At 36.5% G+C, this 24,301-nt stretch overlaps 1 protein-coding gene across 2 annotated transcripts in view; it reads right to left on the bottom strand.

Moving 5' to 3' along the window:
- LOC131070824 (uncharacterized) overlaps positions 1–24,301 on the bottom strand; it is a 63,766-nt gene that overhangs the window by 36,152 nt on the left and 3,313 nt on the right. For both annotated transcript variants that reach the window (XM_058006485.2, XM_058006484.2), the window contains exons 2-17: positions 23,524–23,962; positions 21,543–21,797; positions 21,196–21,408; positions 20,933–21,064; positions 20,630–20,759; positions 20,394–20,440; positions 20,187–20,288; positions 19,729–19,848; positions 6,955–7,097; positions 6,770–6,867; positions 6,485–6,566; positions 6,276–6,327; positions 6,035–6,115; positions 4,983–5,078; positions 4,766–4,869; positions 3,726–4,215 (exon numbers count right to left, since the gene is read on the bottom strand). In XM_058006485.2, coding sequence (XP_057862468.2) covers positions 3,726–4,215; positions 4,766–4,869; positions 4,983–5,078; positions 6,035–6,115; positions 6,276–6,327; positions 6,485–6,566; positions 6,770–6,867; positions 6,955–7,097; positions 19,729–19,848; positions 20,187–20,288; positions 20,394–20,440; positions 20,630–20,759; positions 20,933–21,064; positions 21,196–21,408; positions 21,543–21,797; positions 23,524–23,962 — 2,584 coding nt within the window. The remainder of the gene's footprint in view (positions 1–3,725; positions 4,216–4,765; positions 4,870–4,982; positions 5,079–6,034; positions 6,116–6,275; positions 6,328–6,484; positions 6,567–6,769; positions 6,868–6,954; positions 7,098–19,728; positions 19,849–20,186; positions 20,289–20,393; positions 20,441–20,629; positions 20,760–20,932; positions 21,065–21,195; positions 21,409–21,542; positions 21,798–23,523; positions 23,963–24,301) is intronic.

Below are 24,301 nucleotides of genomic sequence, written 5' to 3'. Positions count from 1 at the left end.
AGGTGATATCTCCATTGATATATACTTTGTTATCTTCCCTAGCTAAGAGGAAGTGTTGATGCATAGTAGCTTCGGTCAGCTATAAGGATGATCGTTTATATTGATTATATAAAATAAAAATGCTCTCTCTCTCCCTTTGATTGGCAATCTCAGACTTGAAGAAAAGAAGTACATCAACGTCTCATCAATACATTATCATTATTAACATTCATATTTGTTAAGGATTAAATTCTGAATACATACCCTGAAATCAAAAGAAGAAATCAGTACATTATAATCTGCATATTGTAAGAATTGCATCAGTCTGAAATAAATTTAATTTACTTTAACATTTTAGACCATTAATGATCATTTTGAGTCATTTTGGAAAGTTATGGGTCATTTGGTCCAAAGTTGTAATAGTTGCTCAAAAATCGTCAATGTTGCTCAAATAGTTGTCCAGCAACTTTTGTAAAAGTTGTCAAATTGATGTACTTATTAGGCATAATGATTGGTGGGTTGGTTGAGGTGGTTGATCTAAATGAAAATTTATTTAAATGCCACCCAAACTCAAATTTGGGGGTTGGAGAGGAAATAAAGAAGAATAAATCCTTGTTTTGTACATTATTTTTGAATTTTTCTCATGTTGCAGACTGTTCTTTTGGTTTGTTATTGTACTTCACATTTAATGATCTGAAAATGGTTGGATAAGTTAGTGCTGTGAATCTATCATTTGCAATTGGTCTCATAAAATTTCATGGTGTTTTGTAAAAGTTATTGCATTTTTAGTATAGATAGGTCAAAATATAATTATATTTTCTGTGTTAACAGTCTACAAAACCCTTTGGTACAGCCTTTTACGGTACAGTACGGAACTAAAACCAATGGGAAAAGATGAATACATGAGTCTAGTTTAATATGTTTTTTATTTGGTTCAATTTCATTAAGATTTGAATAAGTTATGGCCATTTTGGTGACTGCAGTCCGGAGTTTGAGAAAAAAATTATTTTCTTCAAATTGGCACAGTGGGAAATCATGAAATTTTGTGGAGAAGTCTGTCTTGACTTATTCTAACATACCTCAAAGTTTCACACCGTTTCATGAAGTTTTGATTGAGTTTTAAATGATTGTCCTAAGAGGACAGAGTATGACAATGTTAGAAGACGTCAAAATGCATTTGAAGGTGTCAAAGTGTATTTGGGGTTGAGAAATGATGGGATTCACTCAAGGAGTATGTGAGAAGCCTTCCAAGTCAAAGGTTGGGCAATTGAAACAAATTGTAACTAAAAGATCTTAAATCATTGAAAGTGTTGTCTTCCCTAGTTAGAAAAGAGTAAGAAATTCAATGACAGTATATTGCTGCACCATTGTAAGTCACCATAAGGAGTCTTTATGATCTTTTATGCCTTATAATAGGCCTGTACATGTCACCTAAAGTGACCAATACAGATGTGTTCAAAGGTTCCAAAGTAAGCCCAAAGGTAGTGTTCTAGGAAGAATACATACGTTGCACCTATGTTGGAATTGTTGAAACCCTTGATCAAGTTTGTGTTTAAACCAATGTGAAAGTCCTAATATTTGCATCAAAGTAAATGCCTACTAATCTAAACATTTAAATTAAGATGTTAGAATATTTAATGATGCATTTAATAATATTGATTAATTGTTGATAAACAGCCTGCCTCCAAGTAGGGGACTTCATTAAAAATTCAATCCATGTGAAAATTGGTTGAGCTCTATCCAATCGTTGAAACCATTGGATAGCATCATTTTCCAAGGGAAAAGAAGCTATAGAGACCTTTTGATCAATTGAAATTTGATGACTACAAAATATTGATCTGCTCTATATAACCAATTGGTAGAATCAATACCATCAAATGTGGGAAAGTTGAGTTTAGGGGGCGTTAAGCCCTACTCTAATTCAAGTGAACCCCTCTACAATATTCGATGATTGACCTTTATCACCCTCAAAATGATTAACCACATCAAATTTGTTGAATTAAGTACACATGGCTTGCAAGTCTCCCAATTGTTCTACTATCTAGTCGAGGAGGCAACCTCCCAGTAGAGTACTTTATAGAATGCTTTATATTATCTTCACAAGGCCACTTCGAGGAGGCAACCTCCTAGTAGAGCTTACACTCAAAATAGCATCCATACATCTACATCTTTATTCACACTTGAGAAGTTATTATGATATAAAGAGTCTAACTAAAGATAACAACTATTATCCATACATGTGGGATAAATACTTTATTCTCACTAACCAGTGAGATGACTCATAAAGCATATGCACACATCAAATTTACTATTAGCTATGGGTAACTTACAAAGCATGTGACTAAACTAATATTAGCTAATATCAATTACTTATAGCAGAATGGGGTTCATAACATATCTTTACTCTTGTAGTAGAGGTAATTTCATGGCAGAGGAAGTTATAGCATACAATTGCATTATCTTCCAATGAATTCAAATAGAAGCCCTCTTCTAATTAGAGTGTGTCAAAAGTGATGTGGTTTTACAAGATCTTGATCAATTTTGGTACCACAACATCTACACACTTTGGTGATAATAATGGAATCCTCGAGATGATGAAGATTCTTGACTATCATGCCTACACAATGTACAAAGGCCCATAACCATTACATCCACAAGTTGTTCGATAACAAAGATGTATGTTTTTAGTATTATCCTACAAGGGAGTAGATTAGAAACACGATGATTAAAGTGCTTAGTGGAAATTAATTTGTTTAAATTTAGAGAGAAGCATGGCATCATATTAGGCTTACTCAATAAGGGAAGGTATTAGATATATTATGGAGTTAGCAGTTTCAACTAGCACTCAAATTGGAAGGTTGTTAAGATTTCATTTTTGTTTGATAATGTGGGTTGTTGCACAAATAGCCAACTTGGCTTCCCACTATAAGTTTATTTAATAGGCACAACTATAATGCAGTCATACTACTTGTTGCGTGGCTTTGTTTCTGCTGACACAAGTAATTTTACACCATCCTTGCTTTAGTCAAAACATACTGCCATCATACCATGCATAATTCAACCCAGCTGACCCATTCAAATCATACACAACTTAATAATTCTAACACTGATGAGAATATTTCATAATAGTTGTCATTCTATCTACTTAACCTTAATCTACCAGTATAATACTTTATCCAAATCTTAGATCTTAATCTGTCTTAGAGATTCATATCTGAAATCAATTTTACAATTGTCAAAAGGACAAAACCCAATGCTGTCAGATTAGATTCTACAAGAAAGAGTGATCAAGAAGTGTGTATCTACAATTAATGATTTGAGATTTCTAAAGGTTAACATTTTGAGACAAGTATCTGGATACAACTGTGTTAAAAATAATTCTTCCAATGTTTCAAGTCTACATTCTAGATTTCTCTTCAAGGCAGGCTTAAAACGTTGGAAGAGAAAGTTCTAACGCAGTTGTATGCAGGTAGATGTTTTTAAGTGTGTATGTATGGCTTGCAGCAGTAATGCATTATCGGTCATTTTCTGGATGTACTGCTTCTTGTATATCACTGTCAGTATTGTCAGTATTAGTTGGATTGTCCTTGATGTCATTATTCATTGTACTTTCAAAAAGTATCTACCAGACAAGAAAATAGTGTGGATATTAGTTTTTCGTATATTGATTTTTATTTTTATCAAGGACAATCATGCTCTGAATTTCTCAATATTTTGTGTCAATTAGTTTTAAATGGGGGACCAACCTGTGAACGAGAGAGGAGCAATAAGCTGGATAGTGTTAATGGTCTGAGCTTGTATCTCTGCATCTCTAACACTTCAGGAAGAGAAGAAATTTCTTTCATGTCATGTTCGTCGTTATTCCTAGCTTCTGTCTCACCACTCAAGGCTTCTCTTTGTTTCTCTGAACTGGCAGGAAAACCTGGACACTTCTGAGAAGATTGCTGGCTCAGCCCTCCTACTTTTTTGAATGCATCTGAAATTGTTGATTGTTTTAAACTTGTACTAGAATGCACATCTTGAGAAGATTTGGAACTTGTACTTTGGCTTTTAGTTACATCTAATGCACCATCTAAGCCTTCTGTCTTTGATTTTCTTCCTTTCTTTCTCATTGATGTGTTCTTTTGGTGAGACTCGCTGTTATCCACAGACCCATTGCTACTGGTAAGAGAATGCAGCTGTGGCAATGATAAAGGAGTTAATTTGAGACAAGTATTCAGCAAGCATTCCAGGAACCTGCATATTACCAAAAGATTTCAATATTTTTGTTGTTCTTTAAGCATTCATGGCAATAGAATATAAAATTAGCTTTAAAAACAAACTCCAATACAAAATGTTTCATATCGTGTGCTTGTATGACTGTTGTACTTGAATAGTTGATTCAACACAGAAAGGGTTTCATTCCATTGAGGTCTACAAAGAGCCAAGATAATAAAAAAATTCTCAAAATCCCAGCCATGAAGTAAAGGATGTGGGTAGTAGGAAAATTCCTCCTACTCGAAATAATATATATGATATTCAAAATTATCAATATTTTAAGATTTGCTGATGCCCCAATCTTAAACCACATTTAACTTAGTCTCGTGGAATTTTTGTTGAAGCAAATCTTTTACCCAGCTTGAGATTAATTTACAAGTGATTCACAATTACAAACCAAACAAGTCACGTGACTATAAAGCAGATTGAAGTGATTATAAGGAAAACTACTTTGGAATAGATATCAATGAAACAACGTTAACAATAATCTAAGTTTCAATTATGGAACTAATAGATCCGATGAACTCACAATAAGTTTCTAATGCGCTTAAGTAATTTTGAGGCTGTTTCTTCCCGTGTAACTTGAGTTACATTCTCCACTTGGTCAACAATTTGTGTGGAGAAAGCATTAACCTATAGACAGGTGGATCAATTAAATGAAAGATATACAGCAGTATTAAAAGACACAATCAATTCCAAATAATTACTATATTAGCTCACAAATGCATTCATAACAAAGACCTTACCAGCTCCCTTATCCAACATATTCCATAGTAAAGTGAAAGGCATGCTACTTGCTTTTGCCTTTTAGCCAAGGACTTCCATGCATCTCCGAATAAAATCTGAAAGAAAGAATCCATTGAAAGCCACTAAATTGCATGAATATAATTTCAAACAAAACCTACAAGTTTAAAAAAAAAACGTTGCAATAGCTAACATTCTATATATGTGAAGAACCAGAAGTATCGACACAAGGATCTGGTTTGAAAACCATGATATGATGAGAAATGTGAGTGAACAAATTCTTTTGTGTCTCAAAAAAATACATAGAAGATTATACAGATGTACTTGTAGGTTTCTCATGGTTGGTGCAGCAAAACGAAAAATAAAAAATATGTGGAAGCATGCTGATGTATAGTTTTTTATTCCATAAACAAACTAAAACTGAAATAAACTGATCTTCAAAATTGATACTTCACTACTAAAAAAAATTAAAAGCACCCTTAATCACTTCAAAATACTAAATTAACACAAATCCATCTTAAAATGAATCAGATATGCATAGAGAGATGTCAAAAGATACGAGAGGCTAAACCAACACAGCCTAACTGCAAGAACATGAGAATTGACACAATGAGTATTTTACATGCATCTTGGTGCATATAAGCTCCATTTTAAGATAGATTTGTGCTAGTTAGGTAGCAAAATTAGAAATCAAACAATTCATAAACTTTCTATGTTCAGCATTTTTGGAAAAGTTTGATTTATAAGGTCAGTTGCTTCCTCAAGTTTTTCATTTTTTATTGTTATTTAGAGTTGCTTAACCATAAAACTAATGTTCATCAATATTCCCCATGACTCTACCCCCCACCCCCCCCCAACCTACACCAAAAATTTAGTTGATATAGGGTGTCGAATGAATCTTTAAGTGCAAACAGTAACACTTGACACAAAATTAGATGGTACCTTTCAAGGTGATATGGCATTACCTGCATATAGCCTTGGAAGAAACAAAGGGAAACAGAGAAATTATGTTCAGAATAAACAACAATTAAAAGAACATGAATGATTCCCCGACCTGATGCTTTGGAAGATATAAGGGGCAGCCAAGCAGTGCATCAATGCTTTCAAGAGAGCCCTGATTTGTTAGCCGTTCTATCTGGTTTAACAAACCACTATAACATGAATATTTCATAAATAAAATTGAAAAACAATCTAGTTAATGAGATATTGGGAAATGGTATGGTTTCAAAACAAAAAATTTAACAAGCAATTAGGCACAAAATATTCAAGAAACAAAATGGATTAGGCATACTCACTGCTGCTAATAGAAAAAAGTTAGCAGGCAGGAACTCCAACTTCTGTGAGGACCTACAGTCCATATTTGAAAGAAGACTCGGCCATAGTTAATCATGGTGGTCCAGCAATTATTAAAATTAGCTTCAACAATATATGTATTGAGTATAATACAAGCCCAAATTCAATCATAGATGAATATCTCTGACAACATATGCTGTTTTGTATTCACCTTTCTTGATACGATGTCAACAGAGGTAAGACATTCAGACAAATTGGTGAAACTTCACCATCCAAATTCATCCATAATTCCCCTGTACATAGGTAGTCATTTATCAAGTGCCAATCAATAAGTGACTAAACGCAGATTATAACATGAAAGCAAAGTGTTTTGAACATGGGCAACTGACCAAAGCAATTAACTCAGCAGAATGTGATCTCCTTCTGTTCCAGTACCATTAATAAAATGTATGATTTCTGCAAACTATGAAGTAACATGTCAAGGTGTGCAACATACCTTGTAGACCACCACAATCACCAGGCTCTACCTGAAGTTTTCCAGACTCAAGATCTAAGAGAAAAAGCATCTCAAACTCACCCGTGTGTTTTGACACCCTGCCAGAAAAGGGGATAAGTTTCAAGGCATATTCAAATAGAGACCAGCACAAACATCAAAGCAAATCTGAATAAAACATAACTTACCATTCTACAACAAAAGGGTGTAATTCTGTATCATCTACCAGTCCTGTTAATTCATCATAGAAAAACCCACGAGCCATTGGCAGTGACTTACATGTTTCCAGAACCATTTCTAGCAGTGATAAGGCCTCATCAGTGCTTGTTTTCTGAAAGTCAAAATCCAATTATAGATTAATAAAACATTCATCAAAACTATGCAACACCTGGCCTTTAGTATCTCTCAAAATGAGCCATATTTAACACAGGAAACAAGGATACACGAAAAGCAAAGCAGAAAGGGTAAATTGGCAGTGAAAAGGCAAGGACAAAAAATGAGCAACAATTATTAATCTATAGATCGGAGAAAATCTTTAAGCAAAGTTTAAGGGTGCACGGGAGATACATGTAATAAAGGATTAGAACCCAAAAGCACATGTTAAAAAATCACATTATAAAGAAATTGTCCATTAAAAACACAAGCATCAAAATGCAATGCAAAACATTGAAAATATCATACTGAGAGAAGAAATGCGGAATCCCTTAAAGGGAGATACAACTGTCTATAACAAACACTCTTTGCTTAAGCATTGTAACCAGTTTGTTAACAACATGGATGCTCATATAAGAGCAAACATATTGTAACAACCCTTTTTGCAAATGTGCTAGTTTTTGCGCTAAAATCACAATTCCAATTAAGTTTCCTACTAGGGTTAGAAACATAAACTTAATCATAAGATATCTCTAATTTATTGGGGAAATTCAACCATAGGGAAGCTAAGATAAGTTGACTCGATAAGGTGCCTTAGAGATTCTTCCAAATATTAATGCTTGGTAATCATTGTCCTCGTCTTCAAAAGATACCTTGCATGGAAATGTAAAGGTGTATCAAACAAGTGGCAATTGGAAGACCCTAGTAAAGCAAACACCAAGCAATTTGAGCAATTTTGTGCTCCATAATAGATTTCTAGATTGTCTGAAACCTTTTGACCCAAATAAAGCTTGGGAATTGTAAGAACCATATGTTAGATAACTTTTGAACCATAGACAAGTGAGGAGAAAATAATCTATATATTTTCTTCAAAGTATAATTAAGGAATGGTGTATTAATATACCACTTTTAATCCTTCCAACAAGGAATTAAAGATTGCACACATTTATTGTGCAAATATTGAGAAAGCACAATCTCAATTATATTGTACTGGGTCTATTGATCAGCTTAATTTAATTTATATTTGGTCTTGGGTTAAGACCATGAAAGCATTTAATATTTGTTATAGATTAGAGAGCTCAAAGATGTCGGATTCTCATTTTGAAGAACTCTAGGGAATGAATCCAACGAGTACTCACTAGAGGCCTGTCTTCAAAATGTGTGGTAGGATATCACAATACAAAGTGTTGGTTATGGATAGGTTTTGTAGAACCCATCTTTATTCAAGAACAACCATGACTTAATATAATCATACACTTTCCAAATACTTTTGGTAACAAAGGGACAATTGATTTATATGGGTATCAAAGAAATATTAAAAGAATCTAATGAAAGGCCATTATAGGTTACATGCCCATGTGGAAAACCAAAGGCAATGTGGTTTCTCAATGGAATTTTGTAGGCTTCATGGCGATCACACACCATGACAACACATTTAGCACAAATAATAATACCTTATTCATTGGTATCAATAAGACCTATGCCACCCAAGTCTCTTAGTATGTAACAAATATACTAGGCCACATAACGAAATCCCTTAATATGGTTTAAATTAGCCCAAATGAAATTACAAATAGGAGCTTAATCAACGTGCATTATAAAGCTTTAAAGGGAAACTAGAAAGAGAAATAACAAACACATGTCATGGTTAAGAACCTTAGAACTTACCAACTAGCAAAAGTTGCTAATCTAGTGGGTGAGTGACTAACTCCATCTAATTGTAGCAGATTGATGCAAAAACTCAATGTATATGGCTCAGTGGATCAACGGATCCCTTGTCAAGTAACCTACTAACTAAAATGGGCTCATATAATTATCAATCTGGGAAGCTTATCTTCTTGGATGATGTCGATACTGTATGTACACTAGAAAAGACTTATGGGCTATTCTATCGGTTGTGCATAGGAAAACAACTGAAATCACCAAATTAAATTGAAAAGATAACAATGCTGAAAGTAGATCTAACTACACAACAATGGTTGTGGATGACTAATCAATGACACAATAGTTGTTGTGGTTTGCTAAAACTACTGAAACTAACTATATTGCAACATAACTTATTCCGAACAACTTGTTGTGACCTAATCACATATCACCCCATCCCAGATAGGGGCCCCCTAGCTTTTAGCCCCTTTTGGTCGTTTGGTCTTGTTTTTTTTGTGTTTTGGTGGCAATCTCTTCAATCTCTCCGCTTTGCAGATGTTCGGGGGTCAGTTAGAGTTGATCTGCTTCTCTGTTGATTGAATTCTCAGTCTAGGGCCTGTTTTGTCCCTTTTTAGGGTTTCTACCTTTTGTCCTAGATTTTAGGGGTTCTTGTTAGGGTTTTGAGGAAACTGAACATACGACTGGAATCAGGACCCTTCAAGGAACCTCCCAGTAAAATTTGAGCCCAAACGGAGCAACTTTCTATTTTTAGAAAGTCTCTATTTTTTAGGGATTTTTCCGAGTCCCGGAATGTCATCATTTTGCCAAAAATCAAACTTTTTTAGTAGTTTCTATTTTTAGTAAGTTTCTATTTATAGTAAGTCATTCCTGCACCCTGTCTAGGGGTCTAACGCTGACCCCTGGAAGGTTTCTATTTTTGGAAAGTCAGTACTGGCAAGGTCAATCAGACAAGGCGACAAGGATCAGACGTTCGCAGACATTTCTAATTCCAGAAAGTCAAATAGCAAACAAAGAAAGCCAAAAATGGGTCAAGTGCTGGAAATCCATGCCTAAAATGGAAAGCTTGGGAAAACACTTCAAAATCACAGGAGGTCAAAATATTCTAAGTCTGGGAGATTAAATGAAAGAAAAATTCCATGAATCCTTGGCCAGAGCAAAATTGTGCCCAAGCATGCAGTCAAGCGCCAAAATGGAGAAGACAAGGACAGATGGAAAAATCCATGAATCCTTGGCATTAGCAAAATTCTGCCCAAATATGCAATCAGGTGCCAAAATGGAGAAGCCAAGGACAGATGGAAAAATCCATGAATCCTTGGCATTAGCAAAATTCCGCCCAAATACGCAGTCAGGCGCCAAAATGGAGAAGCCAAGGACAAATGGAAAAATCCATGAATCCTTGGCATTAGCAAAATTCCGCCCAACTATGCAGTCAGGCGCCAAACTAGAGAAGGCAAGGACAGATGGAAAATTCCATGAATCCTTGACATAGTGAAAATTCTGCCCAAGCTAAAAGTTGAAATTTTGCCTAAGGCATGGAATCCAAGGAGTCGAGGAGGAATAAAAAGCAAATTTCCCTCTGGAAAATTTTTGAATTTGCTATTTTTAGAAACCAAATCTCAACGGAGTATGGAAAATTTTATAGATTCGGAATCAGGATGAAATTCTCCATCCAATGAACCTGACTCCTAAATTTTAGGAGGATCCCTAGAAAATAGGGATGTTGAAAAAGGACATGGAAATTCCTTCAAAAGCAGGAGACAACTAGATTAAAGTGGAATCAAGCAAACCCCAAGAGAATCCTTCAAATTCCCTCCAAAATTAGAAAGAGTGAAATCAATGAGTTGGCGGAAGGAATCTTCCAAGTATGACGCATGACTTGGAGCATTTAAGGAAAGTTCTAAATTTGAACTCATTCGCATGGGAAGTTGCCTTTGTCTGGCGTAGTGATTGGGGAAAGTATGACGCGTCATAAATGCAATTACTAATTAAATGCCTCCTAACTTAGCAAGACATTTCGAAGAATTCTATATAAGTTTGGAAAGGCATTTCATTTCTCACGTGCAAGATTCGGGAAAGAAGAAGTGGAGAAGTGAAGAATGTTCATACTTAGTCTCTGTTTTCATCATTTCCAAGGTGCTTCCAGGATGGCGGAATCAAACAAGGCAGCGACTATCTCCAGGCAAGCATTGATCAAGGCTGAAATGAAAAGTTTTCTTCCTCATTCTCGGTTGAACTCAAGATGGGATGAAATCAGCAATACCAACCTAGGCACATTCAACTTGGCTGCATTCAAGATCCAAATGTTCGGAACAGCAGGGCACAATCCATCCCCGACAGCTATCAGAATTGTGAGTGGAATAGTTGCAGCAGCTGGTCTTCCTCCCGCTATTCAATGCCCAGACCTGGTCTTGGAATGTGCAACAGATTATAATCTGGAGCAAAAAACAATCTCAACGCTAGATGGCAAGTTACTGGCAACATTGACTCCGAAGTCAATTGGTGAAGCTTTCGGAATCCCTTCACATTATTCCATGACGTACAGGACCAGCAACGGAGCTCAGGCAGTATATGAAGCAAGCCTTGCCAGGTGTGCTGATTTGATCAATAAGCAGTGGTTGTTGAAGCCTAGAGTGCACGCTTCCAAGATGCCCAAAACTCTCACAATCTTCGAGTTCAAGCAGGAGTATGTAGACTTGATAAAAATGCTAAGCAAAGTAATGGGATGCCCACATTCGGTGAACTTTGAGGCTTGGATGTTCTTCTACATAGGCGAGATCATGAATTCAAATACGTTGATTGACTGGGCTAGATTGATCAGTCACTACCTGCATGAACAATTAAAGAACCTAAAAGAGAAAAGGTCCCAGTCCTTTTTTATGAGCTCCTACCTGTTCTATATATGCTTGCACGGAGGGGAGGATTCGATGGGCTGCCAGCAAGAGGAATCATGGGCTGCAGACCAGCTCAGTTGAAAGTACATGAGTGTTATCCCCAGCTGCATCTCCACAATATGAATTCTTACAGGTTGGCGAACGACACTTTCACCATGTACTTGACACGGCTTATGCAGAATAAGTTGCATGTGAGGTTGTCGCCACAAGCAAGTGCCTTGGTCCAGAAGTATGGAGCTGCGCTCTTGCAATTTCCTAAATTCACATACATCAGGACGCAAGGATTCTCCTTCCAGTCATACAAATTGCCCAGATATCCGTCAGATGAGCTTGTATTGCTTGAGTTCATGAGGCAGTTAACTGCCTATGATCAGCTGTAGAAGAAGAAGAAGAAGAAGAAGCAATCAATTGAATTTCCAGTGGTCTTGGGTGACTTCATGGAAATATGCCCAGGTTTGGAAGCCGCTAAAAGTGCAGCAGGGGAATTGGTGTTCTATCACCTGCCATTTTATACAAGCCTTGCCAGGTGCGCTGATTTGATCAATAAGCAGTGGTTGCTGAAGCCTAGAGTGCATGCTTCCAAGATGCCCAAAACTCTCACAATCTTCGAGTTCAAGCAGGAGTATGTAGACTTGATAAAAAGGCTCAGCAGAGTAATGGGATGCCCACATTCGGTGAACTTTGAGGCCTGGATGTTCTTCTACATAGGCGAGATCATGAATTCAAATACGCTGATCGACTGGGCTAGATTGATCAGTCACTACCTACATGAACAATTGAAGAACCTAAAAGAGAAAAGGTCCCAGTCCTTTTTTATGAGCTCCGACCTGTTCTATATGCTTGCACAGAGGGGAGGATTCGATGGGCTGCCAGCAAGAGGAATCATGGACTGCAGACCAGCTCAGTTGAAAGTACATGAGTGTTATCCCCAACTGCATCTCCACAATATGAATTCTTACAGGTTGGCGAACGACACTTCCACCATGTACAGAATAAGTTGCATGTGAGGTTGTCACCACAAGCAAGTGCCTTGGTCCAGAAGTATGGAGCTATGTTCTTGCAATTTCCTAAATTCACATACATCAGGACGCAAGGATTCTCCTTCCAGTCATACAAATTGCCCAGATATCCATCAGAGGAGTTTGTATTGCTTGAATTCATGAGGCAATTAACTGCCTATGATCAGTTGCAGAAGAAGAAGAAGCAATCAATTGAATTTCCAGTGGTCTTGGGTGACTTCATGGAAATATGCTCAGGTTTGGAAGCCGCAGAAAGTGCAGCAAGGGAATTGGCGTTCTATCACCTGCCATTTTATACATCCAGGACCCAATATGATCCTTACAGCCAAATTAGGAAGGTTGTCGGCGTCAAATGCATTCCAGATTGCCCCTCGACACCATCAGAATAAGTGAAATTTATCAAGTGCCAAATCAAGTGAAGGAAGATGCAAATTTGACACAACCTGAATTCAAGAAAGTAAAGGATCAACCTATTCAATTGCCAGATTGGTCAGAGCCCGAGATGGAGGATTTGAATATCTTAGCTAGACCAGTGCTAAAATTCACTAAGCACTGGATTGACAGACAGATAAGAAAGTTGGTGGAAGAAATTGTTCATCTAACATACCAGCTAATGGGAAATCTGGATTCCCACAGTGAGGCAACTAAAAGCTCTTCAAAGGTTCAGGCAGGAAGGGAAGCCTGGATGGACAAAGGAAAAAATGCCCCAAAGAGGCCAAGGACAACAAAGAAGAAAGATATCCAGCAGGAAATCCCATATGAGGTTCAACAGGAAGCCCAACAAGAAGAACCTCCACAAAAGAGAGCAAAGACAGAAAGGGAGCATTCACCAGTTAGTTCCTCGAGCGTGCGGGAAGTAGAGATGTTTCCACATTCCACAGGTCCACTTCCAGGGAACGTTCCAACACCCGATATACTTAGCATCAATGTTTCACAAGGCCACCATCGACCGAGAAGTCAGAGGCAAGAAAGTCCCCCGCACCAAGAAGAAGCTTGCCAGGATTGCTTTGTGGAGACTATCATTGGTGAAATGGAGGAAGAATCTCAGGAACAGGAGCATGTAGAAGATCATAGCCATTCCATCCCCGCTCCAGACTGGTTGATAGGCAGGCTGGAGAATGAAGCAGAAGGAGGAACCAATCCTGCTTAGGAAGTTAGAAGAATTATTGAAGAGGATGGATCAGCCAACGGAAAGAAAGGCTCCCTGAAAGTTTTCCAAGGTGGTCAGGGAAAAATCTGGATCCCGGACCTTGCACATTGCTGAACCTGCAGTGGATAAAGATAGGAGTGAGATTAGGCAGGAGGATTAAGTCATCAAACAAGTTGATCTTGGCCATGCTTCCACAGGTCAAGTAGTGGAAGACTTTGAAGAATCTTCCTTAGCCATAAAGGAGAAGTTGCTGAAATCAAAGGCAAAATGTAAGCGGCTGAAGGAAGAAAATAGAGTCCTATGCGAATACGTCAAGAGTTTCAAAAGACCCCTCAGGGAGGCAGGACCTTCATTCACCCCTCCTCCCTCCCTTCCCAAGGAAGTGGTTGATGATGCGGAGCTTATTAGAGCAATGGCGCAAAATTCCCGAGAATGGATAGAAGACGTTTATGCTGAGGCAGAAAAATTCATTGAGGATCTAACTCAGCTTCATTCGAAGTTCGTGGCCCTCCTGAACAGATTGGAGACAGCAGAAGGATTATGGGAGGATGTAGACATTTACCAAGACTTAACCATTCTGCGACTCAGGGCTCTGACAAGGACTCCAAGGCAAACTCTGGTGGACAGGAAAGTGATCCAAGAGAATGAAGCTTATGACTTTCCCCAATGGTTCTACACCATCTGCTCAGGAAAGAACACCTTTGACAAATTCAGCATTGACTCTGTCACCTTGAAAGAGTCTATCAAAGGGGTACAGGAGGACATCCTTAGTGCAATAGAAGCATTGTTTGCAAGGAAACTCAATGATGAAGGAATAACGGTGAACTCCCTGAAATCTCAGTTGCACGATTTCTTCTTCGTAGGTTCATTTCCTAAGGAACATTTTGCAAATGTTTCTTCATTCTCCAGTATAATGAAGAAGGCGCAGGAAGTCATGGCAAAGTGGGAAAGCTTATTTTCCAAGAGCGAGGAAGAAATTGCCTTGATGGAGTTTAACATTGAAAATGTGCCAAGTGTCTCCATCGGAGAACTAGAAGTTGTCGTCGGCAGATTCATTGCATACACCATAAATGAACGAGATAATGGTCATCCATTTTTGGATGAAAGTCTTTTGGCTGAATAGTAGTGGCGTACTTATTGTTGAAGGAATGTTGACTAGGCGTGGGTCCAGTCAATGCATGTGACCATCAGATAAGGAATCTTTTTTTTTTTTGCATGTCGCCTTCTCATTATGGTTTTATGACAAATTCTCCGTGCATGTCGCCGTCACTTGGAGAATGATGGGCATTTATGATGGTGTCGGTTATATTCTGAGCATAATCAACATCATGGGGCACATTTAATGTGCTAATGGGCGCTATTTTAGGCTCTTTAAATTAATTGTAAATGGGCATAATAGATTATTAATTGCCGATTCCCACCTTGTTGCACCTTGAGTGGGGAATCTTTAGGGCAAACCCTAATTAGAGTTTTGCATGTGATCATGGCTTGAGGCCTATATAAGGGGATGACCCCCTCATTTGTAAAGGGGGAGAGACTATCGTCAGAGATTGTTGCTAAGAGTTTTTCGAAGCAAACACTTAATACATTGTTCCATTGTTGGTGTGTTCTTGTGTTGTTTTGGAGCTTGCATGGTCTCATTCTCTTCATAGATTAGGTTTGCTTTCATGTTGTTAGACGAACTGGATCTGATAGGATCGCTTGTTGCAAAATTCGTGCTCATACTTTTGGTGTGCAGTTGGTTGTTGCATACTGTGCAAAGTTAGCTTGAGCCTCCATTATATGTGTATGTTTAACTTCAATTATCAGAAGAGATTGTTCGATTTGATGGTTTCTCTTGATGATTTGAAAATCTTTAACACACCCTCTGAAGATTGCATCGCCTTCGTGTAGTTGTGCATTGCTGGCAAAGCGAAGCGTGGTTGGATTTTGCGCAAGTTATCCCGTCTCCTTGTTCATAGGATTAGATTACTTTTAGTCTAGTTTTTCTCTACCCTACTCTTATTTACTTTCCGCATAATTCAAAATCCAAAAGATCCAAAACTAGAGCTTTCATTGCAAATCATCCGTACAAAAATCCTTGAGCTTGCATAAGTTTTCTTCAACACACGTAAGGCCCCCTTGGGTTATTAACAAGCCCATCAAACAACTGAGTCACATCCATGCACTGAAGGAACCTTGGAAATTAGCCGTTTGAACTTTAAGTAATCCTAGCATACGAACTAATCTTGATCAAGAGAGGATAAGGTGACCGTTGGTGACTTTATTCTGTGTTAGGCGCGGCCATAAAAACCACGTCAACACAACTCATTACTGAAATTTAAGCATCTTAAATGATAATCTGAACTACTAAAGAGTCATAATACCTCAAGTGACCCTTGCTTTAGTGGCTATAATCTCAGTTATTAGTATTCAATCTTCAATCTCCAAGCTTCATTGTTGAATTCATCTTCTTAGTGCAATTCAAACAGATTACATGGATTGATATCAAACTTGTTGATTGAACGAAGACACTACTAACAAATTCTAGTAACTAATTGATTACTCTCCCCTCTTTTCAACTTTGATAGGATCCAATATTTGTACATAAAATCTTGGAGTTGGATTAACTACAAACTCTAAAAAAAATTGTACCAAATATCAGTTCTCCCTAATAGCAAGGAGTTGACTTATTCTTTCCATTATTGGTAATAAAGACTTAACTAGAATAGGAGTTGATGGTGTCACAGTCTCAATCAAACTCAAATTACATCAAGGGCAGTTGTGGCTGAAAAGTGTAGAAACATGTCATAATAATTTACAAGTCGTGATCTATAATTCCACAAGTTTCCCCTTACTCATATGATTGCATTTACTCCTAGACCATGACATCTATAAGAGGTGGAAGATTAACCACATTCCTTAACTGCTCCCTCCAATTTTGCCACTTTTTACTCAATCAAATTTTGTTACGAACAACTCCATCGTTATGGCAAATTTCTTCAAATGATTTCTGGGTTTTGCTCTCCTCCAGGTAGATTATGTTAAAATCTAAATTTTATTAAGAAACAAGGGAGATGTCCCCATTTTATTGAAACTGCTTTTTCACTTTTTCTTTGCACTTCCAACAACAGCTACATGCTGACACACATCAACTTCTTTTTTCTTCTTTTCACCTGCATGAACAAATTTATACTTCCACAAACATCGTTAATCCTTCCAAGATGTGTGAAATTTAATTACCACCATTCATCATAATAATTAACATAGTTTAGCATAAACTAGCTAAACATACAGATGTTTATCAATCATCATTTAGCATAGTTAATGCTTCATGGAATAAGGTAAAGCTGAGAAATGTATTTCAAATGACATTATAAACATGGGGTGTGTCATGAATCATAATATGAAAAAGAAAATTAATAGGCTCTTCTGTAAGTTTTTTTACAATTATATAAATAACATATTGACATATCTTAAACAAACACTTGCTTGAAAGGAAAAGAAACTTACAAAAATTTACAAAGTTCTCAGTGATTTCAATCCAAAGGTATGGATCCAAGAAAGTGGTTGGAAAAAGGATTGCCCGTAATATTGTGTCTTGTTAGATTGGATACTAAATCTTGAAGCTAGCAAAAAAGTGTCCAGATAAATCAAGACTTGGTAATTATTGTCTTCATCTTCAAAAATGACCCAAATAAAGGTCATCCTCGAAACTTGTCCCCGTGTCCCCTACCATCCCCATCCCAGAAACTTGGAGTAACATAGCTATTTATGTTGATGTGTAGCTAGGTCGGATCCCTTCTAGGGCTGACCGAGGACACCTAAATGCTAATTGGCCTGTCAGCCCTAGCATTTTGGCAGCTTACTTTGTATGTTAACTCAAATTGGGGCAGGCCCTATTTGGGTGATTGATTTAACTTGTAACTTGTAAGACTCATTGATATGTATCTTGTAGATGGGTCCTGACCCATATGTAGCTTGTGAATTCAAATTATATCTTCGCACCAAAATATGCAAGGTCAACCAAGGGATAATGATGAGCATCATATCATATATAAGCAATGTAACCAAGGATCACAAGACACAAAAACAAGCAAATTATCTATCCTCTCATATGCAAACTATCTCTGATTAATAGCAGCAGCATCAAGCGAAGTATATCTGCATTGGCAAATCTGTCTAAGGCAGCGAATTGGAGTTCTCAAGCTGGGAGATCATCCTCAAGGTTGAGCGAACTTGCATACCAAGCTGGGCGAACATTACCTAAAGCTGAGCAAATACCATCCTGGGCTGCCGAATTTGTTCAAGGGCTTGTGAAGTATGTCAAGACTGCCGAATTCTGTCTCAGATTGACAGTGACCTGCATATACACTCTGTCTTCCAGATTCAGATAAATTTTGCTATAGTTGATGTGTGCCCTAAGATGGGTGAAGTTGTAATCTGCCACTGTGTTATTGTTCAATCTGATCTGAGACATTTCTTGCTGGTTTTTTCACCTCCAAGAGGGAGGTTTTCCCAGGGTATCACTGTGTTATGTGTGCATTTCATGTTTTCTGTTTCTTACTGTCAATCAGATTGCTATAAGTAACAATTTATAGGGCCTAGAGAAGTTCATTTTAACAACAACAAAAAAAGTAAATAAGCTAGGCACTTGTATTTTTGCACTTCTCCAATCTTATAAGGGAACCATAATTTTCCTTCACTACAAGGAAGTGTCAAATGTCTTTCTGCAGCCCATCACAATCCTTATGTCTTTCTGCAGCCCATCACAATCCTTTGGTAAAACAAATTCCTAGTGGTCATCTAAAGCAACAACTGCAACAATAAAAGATATCCTTTGTAATTTAGGGAATTCTTCAAAGTGTAGGGTAAATACTATATTCTCCTCCATTTTTGTTTCTAATTTGTTAGACTTGCTCAGCGACAAGGATTTATTTGGTTAGAGCTCTAGCTATTTTCCAAATTGAGGATTTGCTTCTGAGGGAAACAAAGACCTTCAATGGATAAACTCTTTAAGTGGCATTTTGCGCCTATGCAGTTCTTCAACAAAATGGAGGCGTATTTTCAAATGTTGTTGGGAGAGGTGGAATGGATTCCATGTAACTTGACCCAAGGCATTGAAGATTATGCTGTAGCTGTAATTTGGAGAATCTCTAGACCTCTTTTCGTTTATCTACATTTCCTTTGTAGAAAACCTACCTGGAGTGTGCTCACAAAACCATCGAAAGTGTTGGTGAGAAATGCTAGGGTGCTCCCTGCAAAAGGTGGCACTAGCAGCAGAGGACATGGTGGAACTGGACTGATAGCTTTAGTGGTTATAGGCTAGTCTTTCAGATTTTGTCTGTTTTGAAGTTCTGTTATAATAAAATGTTTCTATCAGTTAGACAGGTGTCTATGGTTTCATCTTAAGGTTTCTAAAGGCCTTTGCTGAAAATAGCAGCTCATTTTTGTAATATTTTAAACTTTCATCGAAAAGTGAGAGCCCAATTCCTTAATTTACATATCAAACAAAAAAATAGATAGTACGTTTAATCAAAAAAAATTAGAACTATAACACTTATGCCAGCAATATATTGCATGTGCAGATATCTAGACAATTTAGGTATGCTAGATATTTTGATATGGCTCTACATTTCTCAATTTGGCAGCAAACAGAATAATGTGAAACATATCAGACTAAAGTGTTGCATTTGTATTATATGATGAATGAATATTGAAAACTGACGACTCTAATTAATATTTTCAAAGAAGCAGGCGAAATAGATTCTCTAAAGAAGATTGTTGGCTTTCATATTCTAATTTAATACAAGGTATTCCTAAATGAAAATCATAAATGCGCAACCCCTCAACAAGAAGCACAGTACTCTGCATTTTAAAACATACCTGACAACTTCCACCAGATAATTGCAAATTAGAGGTAATCTTTTTTCCTCCCAATGATGCAACCAATTTTACAACTCCAATGATACCCATTCGCTTGTACCTTAGATCTGGATTTGCAATCTGTTTTGCATAAAAAACACATCTATGAATTTGAAACGGAGTTAAAACAAGGTATGACCAAAATTCCAGCATCTAACTTCAACTTTTCCAATTTTGTAACTCGTGTGATAGCATTAATACAATAGAAGATAATTAAGATGCAAATAAGACCACTAGTGATTTGATTCAAAAAAATGTTTTGAACTCCGATCCATGTGGATGAATATAGACGCTACATAATTAAGAAATTCATTGACCATTCTACCGCAGCAAACCGACAAAGTTCAAAGAGAGGTCCACATTATTTCGTACAATGGAATTATCACCAATGCAAATGTACAATAAGATAAAAGATTTACCTGCTTACGGACAATCATCAGTAATTCATTTGCAATGGAAGAGCCACAGGAATTAGTTCCAGACCAAGACTCCAATGCAAGTCGGCTGAAAACAATATAAACCTGCAGCAAACATCAAAAGTTTGAACTGACCTCATTTCATCTTGTATGGTTTCCATAACAAAAAGCATCAAAACATATGCATCAGAATAAAAGGCCTTTGTAAACCTTCTCTAAGTGGTCATCTTGAAATCCTTCTAGATAATCCAAAATGCCTGCAGGTGGTCCACATGAAATACACTAGCTATTACAAACTGAAAATGCAACCAAAGTCAAACAAAATAAAAGCTTTTGTTTCAAATCGTCAACTTGTTAAAACAAAGCTTTATGCTTCTACCGGAGCTCAACAGAATTCATATTTTTCAATTCTTCAGAAGCAAATTACTAGGCTTAAGATAGGAAACCATTGATATAAGAAGAAACAGGAAGTAGCTCTTGAGAATGTTTTGTTGCCAGTAAAACCAGAGTATCTAGAGCTGAGTTCACTTCATAAGCAACTCCAGAACCAGTATGCGTAACCAGTGAACCTAGAACCTGAATGAATGAAATAAAAAGATTGTGACATACAGTAGAGTAAAATAAATCTTATTTTCAGAATTAGTATATATAACATAGATGACAATTGTGAAAGTTCTAAGAAGAGTGTATAATAGACCAAAAAACACACAGTAATTTATGTAAACATTAAAACATTGTAGTAAGCTTACTTCTTGTCGATGATAAGTGCCAACAAACTCCTCAAAGAGAAGCGAATAAGCATGCACACCAAACTTTCGGATGGGTAGTTCCTTACAAGTTAGAAGTGATTCGCTGATTGAAAGTAGATCTTGGAAATAAACCTATTGAAGAAAGTAAGCAAATATGGAAGGTTAAGAAATGTCCAAGCATCCTGAGGTATAAAAAAATGTATCTAAAAGTAGCAACAATTATTTTGATCCATGTGAAATTACTGTATTACTCATTAACAAACCTGCAATGACTCTCCTCTGCCCCCAATGCAATGGTGAAGCAAAGTTTCATTTAAGTAACCAGCAAGGGCTTTCTTTTGCATTATTTTTTCTGCACTTTTCCGCAGTGGACCACCATTGGCATAGATGATCAACAGCAACCATATATCAATTACTCTGTGATCACATTCTCTTTCAAGACCTTTTATTTCTTTCAAAATTGTTTCACAAAGAATCTGCATGGCATGGCAAGATATGGATCCATGTGCCAAATTATAAAAGCAAACCAGAAATACAGGTGCAGTCTACTTTCAAGAACCAGCTTGCATTAACTTATGTGCAAAATTATTTTGCAAGATTTACAACTTACAGATTTAAAACGAAGGGCAAATCTAATAGTATCCAGAATGAGAGCCTCCGCACTGCTAGAACCCAATTTACCTTTCAGCTTCTTGTTTCTGGTTGCTTGAGTATCAGAAATTGCAATAAAATTCAAGTTCTCACGAATTTGCTCAACTATCCTCTTTGAATTCGCTGTTGTTGCTGATTGTAATAAAAATCTCAAAACAAGGGGCAAATATTCTGCATCTACAGTCCTGAGGCTTGACAGGGCTATTGTGACCACCTTTAGAAATGATAATTGCAGTGAGAAAAATAACATTGCAAAATAGGATTTACATTACTTAAACCAGAGAAAAGAATTTCATATAGTTTTCTTATGTTGAGAAAGCCCAAAAATTCTGTCCTTTTTTTGATATTTTGAATCACAACGATAAGACATTTGATCCTTCTAAAAGGAACAAATTTTTGCTGAAGCAGAAATCAATCTCCTAAATCAACATGTCACAAACAGAGTTCTGAAAATGCTTCTAATAAATGACTACTTATTTAAAACTTGATCAAAGATAACTACTGTGAGCAAAAAACTTACCGTTCAAAATAAAGAAGAATGATCATAGTAGCTAATATCATGATAAATTGTTATTTATCAGGAATCAAACCAGAAAATGGGTTTTTTGATTTTTTAACTAAGCCTAACCTGATTTTTCATTTTTCCCAATTAACTCATGATATTTTGAAAACATCTTTATCTTTCAATTACCAATTTATACCCAAGAATAATTTTTGCTAACATCAGTAGATCTACTGAATTAGCAAATGCTCTGATTAAAATAATCTAAATAGCTAAAATTTGAAACAGAACGGACTGTTTCATTTCAATACTAATTTCAGTCCTTTGACATACTACTGTATGGGTAGCTTGTTTTGGTAGTCTTTTAAATAAATATTTTTGCCATGTACACTTTACTGAAAGCAAGATCCTCTCCTCTTTTTTCATTGCTAATCATTTATAAATATTCTACTTGTACAAGCTCTTCTGAGCACAACCATGAGACTAATATGAGCTCCTTTTGAGCAACCACAATAAAAACCACCTATGGAAGACTAAGAGTCACAACCTAAAATTCCATATTAGATGTCCCTTTAGGATTTGAAATTGGTCTCCACAATGAGAACTCAATGCCTTAACCAATTAAGCTCAACCCCTTGGACAGATCCTCTACTTTTCTAAAAGTATGTGCCCAATTTACTGAAAGAATCAGTCCCTGTAAGTTTGACAAGACATAAAATGCTCTTGTAGATGAGAATTGAGAAATGAAATTTTATTTATATATTATTGCTTAAATTTAATGTACAACAACCTTAATTTCTCAAAGTGGAAAGAATAGAAACTGTTTGTAGGAATAGCTCTTGTAAAAGAAGTACAACTACAAACTACCACATTACCAGTCCCATGCACGAAGATAGAATACAAGTGCCAAATATACAAAATGATTTCACTTACACTGCACAAACAGGAAACTTAAGTTTGAATCTATTTTCATTTAATGCTTTATAGCATAACCATACACCTCCACAAATCTAACTTGTCCTTTAGCAATATAAACAGTCGGCAAGCCAGTGGCTTATGAGTTTTAAGTCCAGAAAACAAAATGCCAAGAGTAAACTTATGCTATTTGTGGCAATATAATATATTTAAATATTGAAAATAATTATATTATCAATCCTGACAAGACAAGAAGAAGAATATGAAATAATTAATATGAAGAAAAAAGATTTTTATTGATTAATTCCTAGAAATTTGAATATTATGACAATTAGTGGGCCCTATTGTCTAGTGACTCAGGACATCTCTCTTTCAAGGAGGCAACAGGGATTCAATTTACCCTAGGGATGCTATGCTAGAAAAATAATTATAATACCTGATTCCAACTCCTTATTGATAAAAACAACCAATTGAAAGAAAAAAAGATTTTTCACGGAGCCTTTACTGAAAAATATGACAGTACCTGTTCAAACAATTCATCCTCCAAGTTGATATTAGAAAAGGCATCGAGGATTGGAACAATAAGATCCATATCCTCTTGCAACATTTGTTCAAGAGAAGAGACAACCATGCCATTACTTTGATCGCCAATTATATCTGGAAGAAAGCTGATAATTTCCTTCTTGAGTGGTAATGGGCAAATAGACAATACATCCAACAGCTTTCTTGTTGATGATTCAGCATCAACTAGAAAGTCAAGCCATCGGAATTGATTTAATATTAACCTTGGTATATCCTGTTTCAGAGAGCTTGAATCTTCATTGAAGTGTTCGGGCAATTTCTCCAAGAGAATGTCATAGAACTGACTTTGAAGTGGTGCTACCAAGAGTAATACCCGTGCAATACTGTCAGAATATGACAAGGCATCTGACATTCCAGTGTCTGATGTGCATTCAAGAATCCTGTAAAACACAAATAGGAAAATTAAGAGCATGAAAAACAAACTTAGTGCAAAATCTACCTAAATAAAGGAGGAATAGCTGGCTTCATTAAACAATAAATGACCAGTATGACCTTGGATAAATCATTTGGCTTATTGTTAATGGGACCTAGAGAATGCTGAGTGGGCTCGATATTATTGCTTGTCCTTTAATATCAACTGATTCTTGTTAATCAGACTTCAAATTTCTTGTTATCAGACTTCAAATTTTCTAACAAGAAATTTATGACTACAGTACAATTCATACAGTATTTTTTAATTAATTGAGTTAGTTGTTACTCAATTGTGTTGTCTGTTTCCA

Source organism: Cryptomeria japonica, chromosome 11 (assembly GCF_030272615.1).
Source record: "Cryptomeria japonica chromosome 11, Sugi_1.0, whole genome shotgun sequence".
NCBI classification, from domain to species: domain Eukaryota; kingdom Viridiplantae; phylum Streptophyta; class Pinopsida; order Cupressales; family Cupressaceae; genus Cryptomeria; species Cryptomeria japonica.
This window is presented reverse-complemented; position numbering and strand designations above follow the sequence as displayed.